Below are 21387 nucleotides of genomic sequence, written 5' to 3'. Positions count from 1 at the left end.
ACTTAATATAAAATATCAATATTTATAATTCATTTTTATTAACTTCTTACATAGAACTTGAGCCACAAACAAATGCCCTAAACAAATTATCAATATGTTTATTAGTACAATTCTTTAAAAAGGAATTCAGCCTTTTTTATATACAAACATTCGATATACAGTGTCTGCTAAAAGTTCTGAAACATCTAATTATTTCAAAAAATAATAATTAAAAAAATGTTTTGCACAAAGTCGTATGGTTTAAAAAAAGCTGTCACACACTGATAATTGTTTGGCATTAGATTGACCTTAAAATTATTAAAGTCGTAAAAATTATAAATGGCGTTATTAAAGTCGTAAAAATTATAAATGGAACCCTCTATTTTTCGATACATATTCGTATAGCTAACATTGAGTCGTTTCCGAAATACTTGTTACGTATCTTTTTTCCATAAGATCTTTCCGAGTTATGGGGCTTGAAAGTTGCAATACTGCCGGCATTAGCATTACTCACGGTGTACCGCGTGGATGTTCCACGGTCGGATTTACACCTCTTTGTATGTGTGTGGGTGTGTTTGTGTGTGTGTGTGTGTGTGTGTGACAGCAGAGATTAGGACCCCAGGGCGCGACCCCTCTCTGCTGTGTGTGAGTGAATGTGGGATCCATATCTCTGTAACACACACACACACACGCGCGCGCGAGCGCGCAAACACACACACACACACACACAAGAGATGTAAATCCAACCGTGCAATCCCCATGCGGTACACTTTGAGTAATACTAATGTCGGCGGTAATGTAACTTTCAAGCCCCGTAACTCAGATAATTCTAAATAATTATTTTCCTATTCTAAAAAAGGTGTTTTACCAATGTTTTGGAAACGTCTCAACTTCAGTTATAAAAATGTGTAGCAAAAATAAAAATTCTACTTAAGATTTTTACGCTGTCTTTAATAACGCTTTTCAACGTCATTCTAAGGCCAAACAATTATTAATGTCTGATAGCTTTTTTTAAACCCTATAATTTTTATTCAAAACATTTTTATTAATCGTTATTGTTTAAAATAATTAGCCGTTCCGTAACTTTTGGCAGACACCGTATGATAAAAAGAGAATGAAGTGCACCGAATTGCAGATCTAAGGAAATGAAGCGACTTCTCATTCTCCATTCCCTATTCTATCTTCCAGCTGTGGCACTAGTTAATTCTTAACGAAAATTTGGTAACGAAAAACCACTGCAGAAGTTGAGGATTTAGAATGAATAGGGGATTTAACATTTCTAGGGAAATTTGGGCGATGGACTGAAACCTACCACGTAAAAAAAAACTATATATTATGGAATCACAGATATTTCCACGAAATCAAGACGTATATATACGGAACTTATGACGACCAAAGAAAAGTCCAAAGCACAGAGGTTTGAGAGTAGCAACATGGAAGATAAATACAATGAAGCTGGCTGAGTAAATGCAATAAATAGCAAATGAACTAGTGAAATAGATATAATTGTAATACAAAAAATAAGATAGAAGGGGGCCGGAATAATAGAGAAGAAGAAATATAGTGTTATGCACAGCGTTTACGAAGACAACAGAGGGTAGCATGAAATAGGATTTATAGTTGATAAAAGAGAAAAAGGAGCAGTAATGGAGTGTGAACCGGTGAATGCAAGACTGAGAATAAAAGGAAAATTCAACAAGATCATAATAATTTTTGCCTATACTTACATTGAAGATAACACTGACAAAGATAAGGATGAATTCTATAATAAACTAATGGGACTACGTGAGAAAACAAACCGACATAATATATTCATCATAGCGAAAGACTTTAACGATTAAAAATAAGAAAAAAGGAATATGTAGAAGAGATAGCAGATAAATACTCACTACATAATGAAACTCACGATATTATGTAAACTCGCGACTGAAAGCGGACTATGGATTAAAAGCGTAAGCTTTCAATATAAAAAAATATATAAATTTACATCGAAGATATCAAGCAGCAAGCAGAATAACCAGATAGTCCATGTGATTTACAAGCGACACGCCATATTTATACTAGATATAAGGTCCTGCAGAGGATCAGACGGTGATTCTGACAATTTTATGGTAAGAATTGTATTTAGATCCAAAATAACTAATATAAAAAAAGAAAAAGAACAAAAGAGAATTAAATGAAACACACATAAACTGATACATGGTCTAAAGACAAGGATACGATACCAAGAAAGAATGAACAAGCTAAGCTTGCTAGCACAAATGGAAACATAGAATAATGATGGGAGTAACTTAATAATATAGTAATAGAAACGAGCAAAGAAGTGCTGGGGAAAAATGGAACATAACAATGATTGCTTTGACGACAAGTATAAGAGTGCGGCAAACGAAAGAAACAAAGCAATAAAAAAAGATGCTACAAAGAAACAAGACTTACCAAAAATATGTAGAAGAAAGAAGAACAGCTCATAAGATTTACAAAAGGAAGAAGAAAAAAAAATAGTTAATAAGAGATTGACAGAAATTGAAGGTGATTAAAGTTCAAACAAAACACATAAAAAATTTCTATTCAGGAACAAAAAGGGTTAAAGAAAGTTTTAAGCTCAACCTATGCGCATGCACAAGCCAAGAATGTAAAGTAATAACTGATGAAAGACAAGTTATCAGGAAATGGACGAATTACTTCAAGGAATTAATAAATCAGGAAAATAGAAGAAGAATTGATGAGTATATGAATGGTATATTAGGAGCTTGAATTAATTCTCGCTGTTTGTTGCTACAAAAACTTATATTTATTTTAAAAGAACGGTACATTATATCTTATTCAAAGTATAGTCCTTCAGAAGCTACAACCTTTTCCCACTTTTCGGATAACACATGGATTCCGCAGTAGATGAATTCATGTTCTTTCGAGGTGATTGAGTCATCGAGCCATTTTTTTATATCTTCGAAAAAACTGAAGCGCTGCTCAGAAAGGCCATGCTGCATCGATTGAAACAAATGATAATTTGAAGAAACAATATCAGGTGAATAAGGCAAGTGAGGTAAGACATCCTGTGCAAGTGCCTTCAAAATTTCTTTCACCGGTGCTGCAACATGTGGTCTAGCATTGTCACGGAGAAGAATAATTGTGTCATATCTTTTGGCGTATTGTGAGCGTCTTTCCTTGAGTGCTTGATTCAAATTGAGTAATTGTCGTCGGTAGCGTTCAGCATTGATGGTTTGACTCGATTACAGTAGTTTACAATATACTACACCGACTTGATCCCACCAAATGCACAGCATGACCTTCTTTCTATGAATATTTTGTTTTGTCGTTGATGGTTCATCAGGACTCATGATTTCTTGCGCTTAGTATTGTCGCAACGAATCCATTTTTCATCGCCAGTCACAATTCGATCTAAACACGACTTTCATATTTGTCTTTGAAGCAGCAATTCACAAATGGTTAAACGTTTAGCAATGTCTCTTTCTTTAATTTTATATGAAACCCAGTTTCTTAGCTGCCGGATTATTCATATTGCTTTTAAACGTTTGTTAAATGTTGACTCATCGACATTTAATGTTTACAACTTTTTGAGCGCCTGACATGAATCTTCTTTCAGTAATACCTCCAATTCTCTATCTTCAAACTTCTTCGGCTGACCGAGGCGCTTTTTGTCATTCACGTCATAATCATTGTTTCTGAATCGTCTAAACCAATTTCTGCAAGTTGTTTCAAATGGATCATGTTCTCCATAAGCCTTCACTTTCAGTAACAGATTTCTTGAGATAAAAATAGAAAAGTAGTGCTTCCCGTGCTCTTTTCTTGGTACAAAACTCGACATCTTTAAAGCAATCAAAAATGTTGTTTTTTGTGCTTTATCTAATGTCATACACTAATCGTTAAAGCTTGTTGACAGTACTTTCATATACATCAAGAGTCATTTTCGGCCATGTTGAAATAGTATAACTACTGACTTCTATTTGTCAACAGCGAGAATTAATTCAAGCACCTAATAATTATAACTTGTGTCTTTCATTTGCTAGCGTCACTTGCCTAGATTCCGATATTTCCAGAGTTTTTACTAAGATTTTCTATTGTCTCGTAATTCTGGCTAACCAGAATTTTAGGTAAGACCTAGAATAGTTATAGCTAGCTGAAAGAATTTATGCGAAATATTTCCAAATAGATGTCGTCCTAATAAGAGTGTAATTAAAAGACTATATGAAAGGACACAAAAGGACACTCTTAGACGAATATGCCGAAGATCGGACATTGATAAAGCCACGAGTATTCTCGATACTGCTTTTTTTAGAACTACGGGTATCAACGCGACAAATAGAAAAGTAACAAAGCATACCTAAATCAGTCATGTGCTTAAGTCTTACAACTTCCATCCATACCACATCCAATCTAGCAATTGGAAACGGGGAATTTCCAACGCCGTTTATGTTTTAATAATTGGGCTCGAGATCCGAGGGAATTTTTTTTTTTCTGAAGTGGTTTTTTCAGACGATGCCATATTCAGCTACAGAAGTGGCGTTAATAAATACAATTGCCATTATTATTCAGCTGTTAATCCATATTGGCAAAAAGGCCAATACTTCAAGAAGCAGTGCTCTATTAACGTCTTAGCAGGCATTCTGATAAATGTTAATGTTGATTCATATTTCTGTGGGGAAAACTTCACTGCGGCCAATTACTTAACATTTCTCAGAAATAACCTGCTTGATGTCTTGAAACATGTTGACATGTGCAACCGAATATGGATTGAACAAGACGAAGCACCGTCATAGAGCCATTAAAGAATATTTAAACAAAAGATTCCCTAATAGATTGCCTAATAGGATTGGGATGGGAAGCCGAGTTCAAAAATGGCCTGCAATATTGTCAGACTTGACGCCTCTAGATTTTTATCTTTGGAGTTATATCAAAAGTCAAATTTATTCCGAGGAGCCTACGATTTTAAAGAATGTGAAAGACCGCATCAGAGAGTCATGCAGAACTATTAATGCATATATCCTTTTTGTACAATTTGTACACGTTTTGTGCGATTTTCGGCGTCGACTGTACCTGTGCATACAAGTGAGAGGCCGAAAGTTATTCGAAATGCTATTGTTTGTCCATATTGCTATAAAAAAATTAAATTAAATTATAATGCATCTTCTTCAATAATACATTTTACGAACAGGTAGTACTATAGGAAGATAATAAAACGAAAACCAAAGCAAAAATATGTCATATTTGTATCAGTACATTATCTGGTATATGGTCTCTTCAAGCTACGACAGAACATGTAAAAATTGTTTGTTTGTTTTATTTGTTTTCGAACATCTGAAGTGATTAAATACAAACCCAGATATTGTTTTTATTAACTGGATAATGCTTAAACCTTGCCTTTACTGGGTAATTCTCCGATCTTACCTTGATTGGATCGTGAGATCCAGACATTGTCTTGACTGGCTAAGTCATTTCCTGGTCTTAAATTAGGCTGGATCAGAAACGATCTTACTTATAATTCATTATTTCGTCACAAAGAACATTGTACCTCCATTGTGACCTTCATAAGATCCTCTTGGATCAATCGGACCCCACATGTTATCCCACGTTTTTAACGTAAAATTTCCTCCTCTATCGATTTTTGGCGTCAAAAGTAGGTTATTCCACTAAAAAAAATTTAAGTTGACTTTCATTTGATCTTGAACAGTAACGTAAAGTTCAATGTTATTATCGGATGTCCTCCTCCAAACCAAACAATTTTTGCAGAAAATACTTTTTTATCTGACTATTTCCTGCGAAGTTAACAGGGGTGGTCAATTAAAATGGGACACCTTACATATATGTTACAAATATATATTTTCTATACTGCCTTTAATATTGAAGATTACTTGACGATAAACAAAATAAGTTAGTACATTCGAGCCTTTCAAACTGTTCTGTAAAAATTTCTTTTACAAAATTGTTTCAGAATTTTATACATCTTATATATAATTACGAAAATCTAATTAAATATTTATATGAAAAGAAAGTTATTCGAAATGCTATTGTTTGTCCATATTGCAATAAAAAAATTAAATTAAATTATAATGCATCTTCTTCAATAATACATTTTACGAACAGGTAGTACTATAAGAAGATAATAAAACGAAAACCAAAGCAAAAATATGTCATATTTGTATCAGTACATTATCTGGTATATGGTCTCTTCAAGCTACGACAGAACATGTAAAAATTGTTTGTTTGTTTTATTTGTTATTTTCTTATGATGCGTCCACCAAGACAAATATTTATTCAATATAAGTTATAAATAAATAGCAAGTCAGTAATCGACAGGACTAACTTTTGTCGTGAGATACATTTTACAAATAATAAATTTTACAAATAATAAAATTAATATAGAATCATTAATTTTAACAAAATTATATTATATAATATAATTTTTTAGTTATTATATTTATGATTGCGCCAAAATAATATACAAATTGGTGGTCCTGGAATAATTGTCGAAATTAACAAAGCAAAAATAGGGAAAAAGAAATATAACTGAAAGAATAGTGCAAAAACAATGGGTATTTGGAGATGTAGAAAGGCATTCTAAACGAGTATTTATATATCTGGTACCTGAACAGAACAACAAGAACACTTTTGCCTATAATAAAAAAATATATATTTCCGGAAACCATTATATATTGATGATTGGAAGGCTTATAGCGCTTTCCCTCAGTTCTATTGTTTGTATCCGGACATGGTGACCTCTCTCATATGTCTGTGGTGCGCACGTTGATTATAGACAGACATATAGAACTTACAGTTTAAACGTAGTTCTGAACAGCATATTATTTACAGAAGTTCTCTTAGCAAAGATACTCTTAGTAAAGTTGCCGCTTTTTTCCGAGAGGAGACACGAACATAAATATTTTGGTTTCTATCGGTATCGAGCCCCAGACCGCTAATATAATAGACCGGTGCACTGTCTGCTATTCCACGCTCGCGCTCAGACAGCGTTTTACAATATGAAAATTAATGCCATCGAAAGGTTAATCATAGTAAAAGTTTTGTTGATCCTGACGCAGGCGTACATATAGAGAAAATTGAAAGGATGTGGCGCAGCTTACGCAGTGAGATACCAAAATACGGGATACGCCAGGAACATTATAAATTATTATTATTATTATTATATATTATTAAAGAACTGAATTATTTCTGTGTGTACTATTACTTTGCTTATAACGTTGATTTGTTAAGATTGCTTATAACTATTAAATAAATGAATGAATAATAAATAAATGAATAATAAATTTTGATTTCTTCATATATTTTTGTGCATTATTTTGTTTATAATTTTTATTTAAAAAATTGCCGCCGGATATTTCTATAATGGAAGTTGCTTAGAACAATATATGTCAAAATCAAAGTCGTTCTGAAGTGTTTCTCTTAATGTAAATATTTACCAAGTTCAGTTACAGTTCGTGCAACAAAATTCGCATAAATCTGAGGCAGTATTTTTTATCTAATTTTTTTTCCCAGCATAGCATTAACCTAAACGAAAGCGGATATACTTATGGAGACTCGCTCGCTCGCTTGTATGAGATGTACTCTTTCTTCGTGACCAAGATTCTATGTCGTGCGTGCGTGCACCAAGTAAAGAAAGGGTGTCAATGATCAGGACAAGAACACCGTGTGAAAGATGTTGGAGTACCGAGAGTGCAAGACGTATTCGGAGTAACGAGTCGGGTTGGGCTTGACCAAACCGGCGTCTTTTTATTCCCGTTTCGGTTGCAGCTCACCGCCAGACCCGTTGACCCAGAACTTGAGAAAGCTACGCTTTGGTTAGATGAAGCAAAAGAGAGAGAAAAATGATGGAGAGAGGATAGGTGGAGGAGAGGGAGTGACTGGGCGACGGCTGCATCTTAAGCGATCTTGCGGTCTAATTGCTCGTGATGCCGCGAAGAACTGCTGGTTACTTTCATCTTTGTTAGAAGGGGCTCTTGGACTCACGTTCACAGATTTCCGCCTTTCTATTACTTGCGAGCAGATCAATGCATGCGCGATACGGCCGAACGCTTCGCACACCTGGAAGCTAATTAAAAAGTATATCATCGGAAAAAAATCGGTCGGACAAGCGGAATTTGTCGGGCCGCATCATCCGTCGTAAGAAAGGAAAGTAGCGAATAACAATGTGAACGTTTGATTGACTGTAACCGTGATGATTGGCTACGTGATTTTTCAATCGGTGATCCGAGAAATATTAGTCACGAATATATATCGTGCGGGCGAATGACGCGAAACCGTTGCGGATCCGAGTCGAGTTAATTGTGTAATAGACATCGCGAATAATTTATTCCAATCAATCTGCGAGTCGAATGAGAAATTCAACCTGTTTTCTGGAAATGCTTAGGATTAATGTTAGATTTGTCCAATCTGAATTCAGAAGCGGGAATTTTCGCAGGGATTTTTATCACAGTTTGAAAATAATGACTAATAAAGAGTGAACATCTCTCATAAGTTTGAGAATATTGCGGCTGAAAGTGAATGAACACGTCAGTGAAAGTCAATACATTACTAATATGCATAAGCAGACAAGATGTATAAGCGAAACTGACGCTAATAATACACCAGCTGTCATCAATATACTATATTTTATATAACATCGTGAAATTCGACAAATAATAGCTACTGCGCAGCTCGGAAAGTGCAGCTGCGTGGAATTTGTTTGATCTGCGAGTCATCTCTCACAATTTCTTGAGAAAAGGCGTGTTACTTGCATCCGCATACACATAAAATAATGCCGTGCACGTGACATTCGAAAGGGACCCGCTTGACTACTTTCGCGAAGTACACATTACGTGAACGACCGGCGAATGTGGGTTACAATCCAAATCGTTCTTCGAGATCGAAGTACGCGCTGTGCTTCGTTCCCTAATTGGACGTAAAGTCCTACACGACTTCAATGCCTTGCACTTCCGGTTAAAGTACGTCAGCTCGAGCGTATCATATCTACATATTTTTGTATTATAACTATTGGTTTTAAGAAGAATTGACAATTTACAGTTACGTGAAATGAAATAATATTAATAGCGTATATACAGGGTGTCCCAAACCACCCGTCTCACCCGATTTTTTCGTAAACGCGACATTTTAAAGAAAAATGTTTCAGACAAAAGTTTTGTGACTTCGAGGGGCACATAAGATGGTGTCATTAGTTTGACCTTGAATAGTCGTTTGAAGATCACGTGAAGGTCACCTTTAATTTCTTAAATAGAAACCCCCATTTTTCAATACATATTCTTATAGCTTACCTCGAGAGCTTTCCAAAACGCTATAATGAAACGTTTTTTTAATCAGTACTTTTCGAGTTATGAGGGTTGAAAGTTACGGTACCGCCGGCATTAGCATTACCCAGTCGTGATGTATGACATGTCTGATACTGTCACGTAAGATGTAACAAAATTCTCATTTACCAGCTATGTCGTATTCAACAGATGAAGTTGCTACAGCACTTAACGTTTACCGATCAACCGCTTTTCGGCGTTTAAAAAAAATCGGTTTCGATTTGAAGCTCGATGTATGGGTGCCCCATTTGATGACGGAGAGGAACAAAATCCAGCGAGTTTCTGCTGCCGTTTTTTTACTCGGGCGGCTCAAAAACGAGCCGTTTTTGGATCAATTAGTGACGGGCGATGAGAAATGGGTGCTGTACAGCAATGTTCAGCGCAAACGCACATGGAAACAGGCAGGTGAGCATGGTGAAGCAATGGCAAAGGCCAGTTTACACCCGATGAAGGTGATGCTCTGTGTTTGGTGGGATTGCAAGGGCATAATTTATTTTGAGTTTCTCCCCGCTGGTCAAACGATTGATTCGGAAAAGTACTGTCGCCAATTAACCAATCTGAATCGAGAAATCAAACAGAAACGTCCGATTTTGTCAAATTGCAAGGGCGTAGTCTTTCACCACGACAACGCAAGACCACACGTTTCGAGACAGACGCTGCGCAAACTGAACAGCCTGCAATGGGATGTCCTAACTCATCCACCGTATTCTCCTGATATCGCACCTTCTGATTATCACTTGTTCCGGTCATTGCAAAATCATTTAAATGGAAAAAAAATTGACTCTTCGGATGCCTTAAAAAACGTCGTGTCTTCGTTCTTCGAATCTAAACCGCGCAGTTTTTATGATCGGGGCATCCGTATGCTGCCAGAACGTTGGAAAAAGATTATAGACAACGATGGAGAATATATCATTGATTGAATAAAGAACTTTGTTTGCCTAATCACTGTCTGACTTTTACTCACAAACTCCGCACGAACTTTTGCACTTACCCAATATTATCATATACAAAGATAGTTTTCCATATTATTCTGCATGAAACAGGGCCACTCAAGTAAATTTTTATTTTTAATTGACTAGAATCTGAAGTTCTATCAAATAGTTCTATTTTTAGATTTGAGTGGCATTCAAACAGCTAGTTCATAACAACTACTAAAACTAACTAAACTACGCACGCTATCTTGCAATCACGCAAATCTCTGTCGGATTCGGTCGGAATTCAATTTTACAGACAAGATCTTTGTTATAAAAATAACACTCTATTTTTGTAACAAGTGATTACAATTTTTCGCCTTCACAGAATTACCTCACTTAACCGCGGCGCTGAACTCCTAAAATCTCCGTGCACTAACATCAAGGACACAACACGTATATCTATAAAAGTATTCTATCTTCTATCAAAATGTAGCGAGTAATAAAAATAGAATAATACTCCGACCTCGCATATGATAATACGTTGCAGAACTTAATATTTAATATGCTGCTATCTTCCCACATTATTTTAAAATATTCATTTACTAAATGTTAATTAATTACACGCAGTAAAATAAATTTCTTAAATAATTAAAGCTATACGTAAAATAAATCGAAAACTGATTTAATTGGATGGTAGTGTTTTTGCCATTAGACCAAAGAAATCGAGTTTCACATATGACAATACGTTGCAGAACAAGATACTTCTTATTCTGGAATTTTTCTATTTCCTTCGAGATATTCGCGCGTTAAATCTTAAAAACTGCTTCAGATAGAGTATCTCAGGATCTCAAGAAATTAAAAAGTATATGTCAAGTTAATCGAAAACTAATTTAATTGATCGGTCCTGCTTTTTGTCATTCTATCAAGGAAATCAGGTTTCGTATGTGACAATACGTTGTAAAACAAAATATTACTTGTGCTTCAATTTTTCTATTTCCTTCAAAATATTCACGTATTAACTCTTACATAATGAAATAAAATATTGTAAAGTCGTTATTCGCAATGACGCCGATTTTTCTATTAGACGCTTGAATTAATTTTTGATATTGACAAAGAGAGGTCAATAGTTGTGCTACTTCAACATGACCGAAAATGACTGTTGATGTATATAAAAATATAGTGAATAAGCTTTAGTAATCAATGTATGACATTAGATCATAGTATAAAGAATACCATTTTTTATAGCATTGAACATGTCAAATTTTGTACCAAAAAAAGAGCATTTGCGAGAAACATTACTTTTTTACTTTCACCTCGAGATATCTACTGCTGTAAGTCATCGTTTGCTAGTAGATGCTTATTGGGAGCATGTTCTATTTGAAATAACTTGCAAAGATTGGTTTAGACAATTCAAAGACAACGATTTTGACGTGAATGACAAGGAACATCCTGGTCAACCGAAAAAGTTTGAAGTTGGAGAATTGTAAGTATTACTAGAAGAAGATTCATGTCAGACATTCAGAGTTGTCAGAAACATTAAATATTGATTAGCTCACCGTTAGTAAACGTTTAAAAGCAATAGGAATGATCTAGAAACTCGGAAACTGGGTCCCACATGAATTGAGAGAAAGAGACATTGCAAAACGTTTAACCATTTGAGAATTGTTGCTTCAAGGACAAATACAGAAGTCGTTTTTACATTGAATTGTGACTGGCGATGAAAAATGGATTCGTTACGACAATCCTAAGCGCAAGAAATAATGAGTACATCCCGCTAAATCATCAACATCAACACCAAAACAGGATACTTATAGAAAGAAGGTCATGCTGTACATTGGGATCAAGTCGGTGTAGTGTATTATGAGTTCCCGCAATCAAGTCACACCATCAATGATGAACGCTAACGACAAAAATTACTCAATTTGAATCGAGCGCCCAACGGAAAATACCCGCAGAACGCCAAAAGATATGATAAAATTATTCTTCTCCGTGACAATACTAGACCACATGTTGCACTATTAGTGAAGGGAAATTTGAAAGCACTTGGATGAGATATTTTACCCCACCCGCCCTATTCACCAGACGTTGCTTTTTCAAATTACCATTTGTTTCGGTCGATGCAGTATGGCCTTTTTGAGCAGCACTTCAGTTCTTTCGAAGATATCAAAAAATAGCTCAATGACTAGGTCGCCTAGAAAGAACCTGAATTTTTCTACTGCGGAATCCATGTGTTACCAGAAAAGTGGGAAAAGGTTGTAGCTTCCAAAGGACAATGCTCATGCCGGCGGTATTGCAAACTTCAAGCTCTATAACTCGGCAAGTTCTTATGGAAGACAGGTGAGTAACCAGTGTTTCGAAAACGCCTCAACGTCAGCTATAAAAATATGTAACGATAAATAGGGGGTTCCATTTAAGATTTTTATATTGATTTTAATAACAATTTTCAAGGTCATTATAAGCCCAACAATTATCAATACCTGATAGTTTTCTTAAACTCAAAACTTTTGTTCAAATATTTTTTTCTAAATCATTATTTTTTGAAATAATTACCGTTATAAGCCGTTACCGAACTTTTGGCAGACCTTGTATAATTTAGTCATAGAAAGTAATCACGATTAAATCTTTGAAAAACGACATCATAATATAGTGCTATTGGTGCTATAGGCACCTCAATGTGCAAGTAACTGCCATTACGTTATATACATATATTATTTTTCTTCAGCTATGCTTCACAATTGCTTATGCATATTTTCTCATACTACAAGATGACAACAAATTAATCCTTATGATGTATTGTGCAACGTGTTACACGAAATAGAAACGTGAGTACAGATAAATTTGTAAAAACGTTTTAAAGTATTAAACTTCAATCGCTATTTGATAAATTTGCATATATATTATCAGTAGGAAATATGTTTAACGACGTCGCTATTTGTAAAGAATTTTCAAATATATATTTTTTGAATAAAATATACGTGAAATCTGTTCATATATGTTCATTGCAGTCTTAAAGGTAAGTCAATACAAGATCAAGATAAATTAAAATGAAGCCGCAATGTGTAAAGTATAGAAACACAGATTGTGTTACTTTCGCAAGAGACTAAACGTGTAATATGAAAATACAATATATAATTAACTTAATTGCTGAAAGAGATATGTAACGAACATGTTATGCATGACACATCCAAGTGTAACATTCATCAAATTAAAATCATTAGACGAAAATTCAAAGTTAAATAAAGGTCCCTTGCAATATAAGTATAATTTAGGCCTATAAAAGCAAAGTACAGGATAAAGGCATGTTATTGTAAAAATCACTTACATAAGAATATCAATTTTGGGAACGTTTCAGTTTTCTTCAGATATTTTTTGATGTAATAAATAAAATTTAAAAGAGATTTGAATTACACTAACAAAATAGAATCAAATATGGTGTCAAATAAGAATTTAAAAATTTGCAAAAATACTACTGGGAGAGAGGAGATGAGAAAAATACATTTCATAAAAAATTAATTACATCGTTACAAAGAATATCAAATATTATGAAAATTTGTATAAGACATTTTTTTATATACTTCGTATTTTAGAAGATATTTGTTAAAAATGAAAAAGTCCGTTTGATTTAAGAAGCTGTTTCAACCCCTAAATATCAAGATACGCTGCTAAAAAAATATGGATATTTTATTTCTTAATACTCTACAACATATCTAAAGCCCATCAAAATCGATGGGATACTGTTCCGATTGTTTCCTTGTAAGTTATTCTTTTCTTCCAATATTTCTCACGTACCGTCGCAAGTAAAAGGATTGAGTTTTTCGATTTACCGAAAATACCTCTATAACAATATAAGTAAACATTTTCATTCCTTCATTCAATTTTCAGATTTGACAGTAACGAGCGATCGGTTCGCAAATATGAGATTATCGTTTCCGTTACTTTCCTCTTACAGAACGTAATAAAATACACCTAGGAATGTTTTAAGCCAAAGAAATCAATTGATCGAATAACGCGCCACAAGCAAGCATAAAAATGGGTTTTAATCCGATTAAAAAATGCAACTAGAATTCAGTCTGCTTTCGCAAAAGCACTCTAAAATAATATTCACAGCCTGTGATTTGTATACGTCTGTATGTTGCATCTTGAAATTATGTTTCGTTCTTACTGTGTGTTGTCGTTACTGTGTATTCAAAGAGTATATTTATACAGTATATTTATAGAAATAAAAATTGTTATAGCCTTATAAAGCGTTCCTGCTCGAGTGATTATGGGCAGATTATAATGCAAATTTGAATATAGATTTGAATGCATTGCATCCAAACGATCGTCAATCTCTAGATAGACAGGTCGATATATTATACACTGCTGAGCAACAATAAAAAGTATAATTTCCTCTTCTGCTTGAAACCAGCCGTACGATTGTTCCCGGAACAATAGTGTTGTATGACAACGGGTAAAGAAAGTATGCGACGCGAACAAAGGTAGATGTCATTCAAATTTGCGTTTAATTTTCTGTAACCTCACACTTTCACCACGCTTAACGTCATCTTGTTCCGTCATGAAGAGCTCACTGCGTTACGGATCAACAGAGATCTCATACTAATTGTTCTGCGGAGAAGTTAAAATAGGTAAAAATCGCGAATATCAATAATTAACGGATTGACAACATTAATATCTTCATTACTACTAAGAGAGAAACGAGGATAAATATACACTATTAATTGTATATTTATAAATACATTAATTTTTACGAGTGATTCATAAGCTATATTAATTTTTATTATTGTATAAATGTACTATAATTGTAACTGTTGTTACGTTGTTGTAATTTATAATTGTAACTAGAATTTTAAACGCAGATTTATTTTACTTAGGAAGAAAGAAATATAATATAAAAATATATTATATCAGTTTTTGAATTAAAGATCAATTTGCCATTATTTTTTATTGGGCCAATCAAAGACTTCGGTTTGATTTTAAATCAACGTATTACTAAAGGAGAAATAAATTATATATTAATTAATCACACATACACAGTCGTCGCGAATCGAAATTTTGATGCTATTTTAGCGATCTTAAGAATAATTTGCGCCTAATTGATGATGATTTGAGATGGTCTATAGACTAATAAAAATCTATTTTGACTTTACTAACATTTACTGATTATTCCTTTAAATCTTTAATTCTACAAGTTTAATTTTAACGCTATCTTTAATAACCTATTTCGACGCTAAAACAGTGAAAATTGAAATTTAAGCCCTCATTAGGAGTCCAAGTTGAAATAAATTATATCATTATAATTGAAATTAAATTTATTTTGTTATCTTAGCTCCGACTATATGTTGTAGAATTAAAAGATTAATATAGAGCCAGCAATACGATACAGCATTATAGCCGAAAGAGACGAAGATTTTGTTTCTTCACAGTTTCAAAATACTTCGATATATTTTCGTTAAACATATCATTATTCCGATTGTTAGAGCAAAACCCTTTCTACAGAAGAGATGAAAGATGACAAAGACATACGAGAAAATAACATGCATGTTTATATGTCCAAATTCGAGAAAATCATCTATTACTGGCTCACTCGAGCGTTTCGCACAAACGGGCAAAAACGGAAATTACTTATTAACAAAGTAATCGCCTTCATGTTTATAATTCTACAGCAATGTTTTGAAAACATTCACATATATTTGTAAAATGTATGGCTAGTTCGCCGTCGAAAAAGACAGCAAATCGAATTGAACTCTTCGACCGATACTAATACTAAAATCGCTTTACACATGTGCAAACCAACTTGTGCAGCGATATCGCAGCGATTACTAATGAATAATTGTTTAATATGTCGACTTTACTCGGTGAATTTGCGAAACATCGCTACTGCATAGCGTCCTACCGAGCGCTTTTCATACGAGCGATTTTTTGTCACGCCGAGAAACGATTAACCCTAATTGATCCGCGTCAAACTGTTTTTATATATCAATAAAATATTGCTTTAACTGTAAAGCTAATCACCGCCTGCAGAAACCGCATGAGTGCTTTCGACAGATACTTCATATTTTGCAGCATGCAAGAAGTAAAAGAGGATGCTTCACTTTAACGCATTGTCACTTAACGTCCGGTTGGCCAGCAGCCAGGTAAACGCAACGAACGAGGTTGAATGTGAAGCATAGATCGCGTTATAATCCGTTCGCACATCCGTTCACCTGATGCGAATCGCTCGGCGTCGTCTCGCCTGAATTTATTCCACACTAAATTGCTAGATCATTAAGTTAAGCATGAAGGAAGTAGACTATGCGATTAAGAATATCCTGTTCCAATATATTCTACGACAGTAGAAAAAATCATTATTAATTGTTCAAGGAACGTTCGGTTCCATTGGTGTGGTTAAAATAGCTCCTATTGTTAAGAAAAACGCGTCGTTAAGTAGCGCGTCGTTGCACATGAGTTCCGAACACGAATGGAAGAGACATCAATTATAAGATTACACAAATCTTCGTTACGATTTAATGTTTTGCAGAGGAATCACGAAAATTACATAAACACGCATTATAAATTTGTTCAGCACACATTGGCTGACCGCGTCAATTTCTATTGATTATCTGAAAGCTTATCTGATGACGAAGTCACCAAAAACTCTATAAAGAAATATAATTCGAGTATATATTGGGAGTGTGAATAAGTTCTCGCCGTTTCACCATCAGATGGCGGTATAAAAATTTTCTGTGTATAATTCAAGATGATTACGCATCTATATTGAAGTTCTATAATCTATGTTTAAAATCAGTGCGTGTCTTTCCATTAACCTATAAAGAACATTTTCTTTTCGTAGCGTAAAACATGTCAAATTTCGTGCCAAATAAACCGTTTTTGCAGGGAATTTTACTCCACTATTTTATTCAGAAGAAATCTGCAGCTGAAGCACACAGAAATCTTGTGGAAACCTATGGTGATCATGCTCTGTCGGAAAGAACATGCACAGATTGGTTTAACCGATTTAAAAATGGTGATTTTGATGTTCAAGATAGAGAACGCAGTGGTGCACTAAAAAAGTTTCAAGACGAAGAATTGGAAACATTACTTGCTGAAGATCCATGTCAGACGCAATCCGATGTTGCAAAATCATTAGGAGTTGATTGAACAACAGTTTCGAAACGTCTGACAGCATTAGGAATGATACAAAAGGGAGGATCTTGGGTGCCGTACGAACTGAAGCCGAGAGACGTCGAACGGCGTCTTGTCACATGTGAACAGCTGCTTCAACATGTGATGAAAAGTGTATGTACTACAATAATCCCAAGCGTAAAAAATCGTGGGTTAAGCCCGGCGAAGCAGTAGCATCAACGCCAAAGCGGAATATCCACGGTTCCAAGCTCATGCTGTGCATTTGGTGGGATCAGCTGGGGGTAGTGTATTACGAGCTGCTCCAACCCAACCAAACCATCACAGGAGATCTCTATCGACGACAATTGATGCGTTTGAGCCGAGCATTGAAAGAAAAACGGCCGCAATATGAGCAAAGACACGATAAGGTGATTTTGCTGCATGATAACGCTCGGCCGCATGTCGCGTCACCGGTCAAAACATACGCTGAAATGGGAAGTCCTACCCCACCCGCCGTACTCTCCAGACACTGCGCCTTCTGATTACTATTTATTTCGATCGATGACTAACAGCCTGGCTGAGCAGCACTTCACTTCGCATGAAGAAACGAAGAAATGGATCGATTTGTGGATAACCGCAAAAGAAGTGTCGTTTTTTCGACGTGGAATTCTAATGCTGCCAGAAAGATGGGAAAAAGTAGTCTCCAGCGATGGGCAATATTTTAATTGACTTGTTTTTTTATTATTTTTTTAAATAAAGGATTTATTTTTACAAAAAACGGCGAGAACTTATTCACACTCCCAATAGTATTTTTACCTTGTTTTCTTGTTGGTACTAAGATAAATTTGTTTAATTCAATTATTCAAATTTTGTAAGCAAAATCTCGATAACGGAAATTGCTCCGAAATATTATAAGAGACACGTTGGTGTTTATGCTATGCTAGCTGTGGCTACATTTATATTGGGAGTAGAAATTAGTTCGGCCCGCTTTCAAAAGATGGCTCTGGCTGTTATGAATGTTTCATAGTGACAGCTGATTTCGGTGGTTTCAGAGAGGTTAGACATTTGTCAATAATATTCAGTTTATATCGCTTTGAGTTTCATACAAAACCCCTATTTTTTAATGTGTAATATGTCAAATTGAATATGTCAAATTTTGTGTTAATTTTGTGTTAAGCAGCATTTACGGGAGGATTTAGTTTTCTGCTTTAATTGGAAGAAAAGTGTAGCTGAGGCGCATCGAATGCTTGTAGAAGTTTATGGTGACAATGCTCCAACTGATAATCATTTAGGGAATGGTTTCGACGTTTCAAGAATGGTGATTTCAGCGTTGAAGACAAGCCTCGCTCTGAACAGCAAAAAAAATTCGAAGACAAAGAATTGGTGGCATTACTCGAAGAAGATCCGAGACAAATGCAAGAGAAGCCTGCAGAATCATTGGGAGTTACGCAACAAGCAGTTTCCGTACGATTAAAATTGGCCGGAATACGAGCAAAGACATGATAAAGTTATTCTTCTGCATGATAACGCTCGGCCTCATGTCGCAAAAGTCGCAAAAAATGATTTGGAAATGCTCAAGTGGGATATTTTACCGCACCCGGTGTATTCGCCGGACATTGCACCTTTTGATTACTGGTTGTTCCGACGGATCCAGCACGATTTGGAAGGTCACCGGTTCACTTCTTTCGCAGAAATCGAAAATTGGCTTCTAACTCGGATCGCCTCAAAAGACGAGACATTTTTTCGAGATGGAATTCGTCAATTGCCTGAGAGGTGGAAAAAAGTAGTAGCCCGCGATGGACAATACCTTGATTAATCTGTTCATTCATTTTGTTCTGAAATAAATGCATTTTTACCATAACAAAACGGACCGAACTAATTTGTACTCCCAATATTAATGAAGCCAGGAAAACCACCTACTGATTAAAATTCATATTGATAAATCTTACTGTTTCCAACAGTCTCTAAATTATTGGAAAAGTTAATATTTAAAAGACTTAAACCAATAATAGAAGAAAGAAAACTTATACCCACACACCAGTTTGGCTTTAGAGAAAAACACTCGTTGCGTGCGTGAAATCAACGCACATAAATGATAAAAGAACAAATACATAGAATCACCAATTTGATAGAAGAAGCATTGGAGAATAAACAAATATATTCAGGCATTTTCTTGGACGTACGAAAAAATTTGATAGAGTATGGTATAGAGAGAATTAAAATATAAAGTAAGCTTAACAAATCAGTATTATCAGATATTAAAATCATATATCAGCGACCTGCACTTTCGAGTTAAATATGAAGAGAAGTACTCAAATATAAAGAAAATAGAAGCGGGAATGCCACAGGGCAGTGTATTAGGCCCTATGCTGTACCTGCTATATATATGAGATTTACCAAAGCCAGCAGGAGCATCGTATCGCAACGTATTGCAACGTTTGCAGACGATATTGCGATTATGACGAGTGAAAGGGAAGCTGAAGAAGTAACCTGTAAAATACAGAAAACTGTTAATCTAGTGAGTGACTGGACTAAAAAATGGAGAATAGAATTAAACGAAATGAAATCAACGCACATAATCTTCATAAACCGCAAGATCAACAGAATATTAGTAAAAATTAATTCAAAACAAATACGATACACAAACACAGCTAAATACTTGGGAATGACTCTCGACGTTAAACTTAAATGGAAAGAACATGTTAAAAAAAAAAGAAAATTTAAATGTTATCAGGTCATCAAGGATGAAATTTGTAGAAAAAAAGGCAAAGTTGGTTGATAACTTACAAATATAAGAAATTATTTTATTCATCAAAGTATGCACACATATAGTCTATACATTTTTGCCATTTAAGCGGCTGGTTGTTCAGGCCGGTGATATAAAACCCTGGCGGACGAGAGTCAATGAATTCCTGGAAGGCCAGTTTTACAGCATTGTCGGAATTAAATTGTTTTCCTATTAAAAAGTTGTCCAAATTGCGGAAGAAGTGGTAGTCAGTGGGGGCTAGGTCTGATGAGTATGGAGGATGATGAAGAAGTTCCAACTTGAATTCCTGTAGATTTTCCATAGTCATTTGTGCTGTATGTAGTCTAGCGTTATTATGCAATAAGATAGGAGTCGATCTGTTGACCAATCTAGGCTGTTTTTCTTTAAGTTTTTGCATCATTTCGTCCAATTGGTTGCGGTATATTTCTGCTATGATCGATGAGCCATGTTTCGTGAAATCATAATAGATAACACCTGCGCTAGAACACCAAACACTCACCATCAGCTTCTTCTCATGAATATTGCGCTTTGGAGTGTGTTTTGGTAATTCATCCTTGTCCAACCACTGTCCTAAACGATTTGCGATTGTCGTATTGGATCCATTTCTCATGACAAGTGAAAATTCGATTAAAAAATGGATCAGATTTGTGACGAGAAAGCAACATTAAGCAAGCTTCCAAACGCTTTTGTTTCTGTTTCTCATTCAGTTCATGTGGAACCAACTTATCCAACTTTTTCACTTTACCGATTTGAGCTAAATGAGTTAATATTGTTTGTTTGCTAACACCAAACTTCAACGATAATTCATAGGCATTCTGAGATGGGTCAGACTCAACGGTGACCTTTAGTTCGTCATTATTGACCTTTAATTCTGGGCGACCGCGTAATTCATTTGCGAGGTCAAAGTTACCTGTACGAAATTTGGCGAACCAATTTGATACTGTCTGCTGCGTAGTAACACTAGAGCAAAATACACTATTAATGTTTCGCGCGGTCTGCGATGCCGTAGTTCCATGTAAGAACTCATACTTCATAATATTGCGAATTTTCGACCGTTCCATTTTCAACAAAATTAATTTAAAAAAAAAAGGTTTTATCGTTTTTTAGAGCTTACAATGATTTCTTTAAACAGGCGAGATATGTAACTTTCCAACCAAAGAAACAGAACGGTATTAAGCCAATATCAAATAATAAGCTGTTACAGTTGGCAATATTATTAACTACAAATTTCATCCTTGCCATCCTAATAAATAAAAAAGTTATACTGGCTTTCAAGACGAAACTCGGAGCTAACAGTATACAACAAGCTGCT

General features: G+C 35.0%; 1 protein-coding gene across 1 annotated transcript in view; it reads right to left on the bottom strand.

The window, feature by feature from the left end:
- LOC106742980 overlaps window positions 1-21136 on the bottom strand; it is a 32481-nt gene extending 11345 nt beyond the window's left edge. Inside the window, exons 1-4 of the mRNA XM_014616401.1 lie at window positions 20821-21136; window positions 20148-20645; window positions 19684-19798; window positions 7926-8041 (exon numbers count right to left, since the gene is read on the bottom strand). Of these exons, the coding sequence (XP_014471887.1) occupies window positions 7926-8041; window positions 19684-19798; window positions 20148-20645; window positions 20821-21136 (1045 nt within the window). The remainder of the gene's footprint in view (window positions 1-7925; window positions 8042-19683; window positions 19799-20147; window positions 20646-20820) is intronic.
- Between the last annotated feature and the right edge of the window lie 251 nt (window positions 21137-21387).

The sequence above is a fragment of the Dinoponera quadriceps genome, unplaced genomic scaffold, assembly GCF_001313825.1.
Source record: "Dinoponera quadriceps isolate SergipeBrazil2010 unplaced genomic scaffold, ASM131382v1 scaffold990, whole genome shotgun sequence".
Classification (NCBI taxonomy): domain Eukaryota; kingdom Metazoa; phylum Arthropoda; class Insecta; order Hymenoptera; family Formicidae; genus Dinoponera; species Dinoponera quadriceps.
The sequence above is the reverse complement of the archived record's forward strand: the minus strand, read 5'-3'. Positions and strand labels throughout refer to the sequence as shown.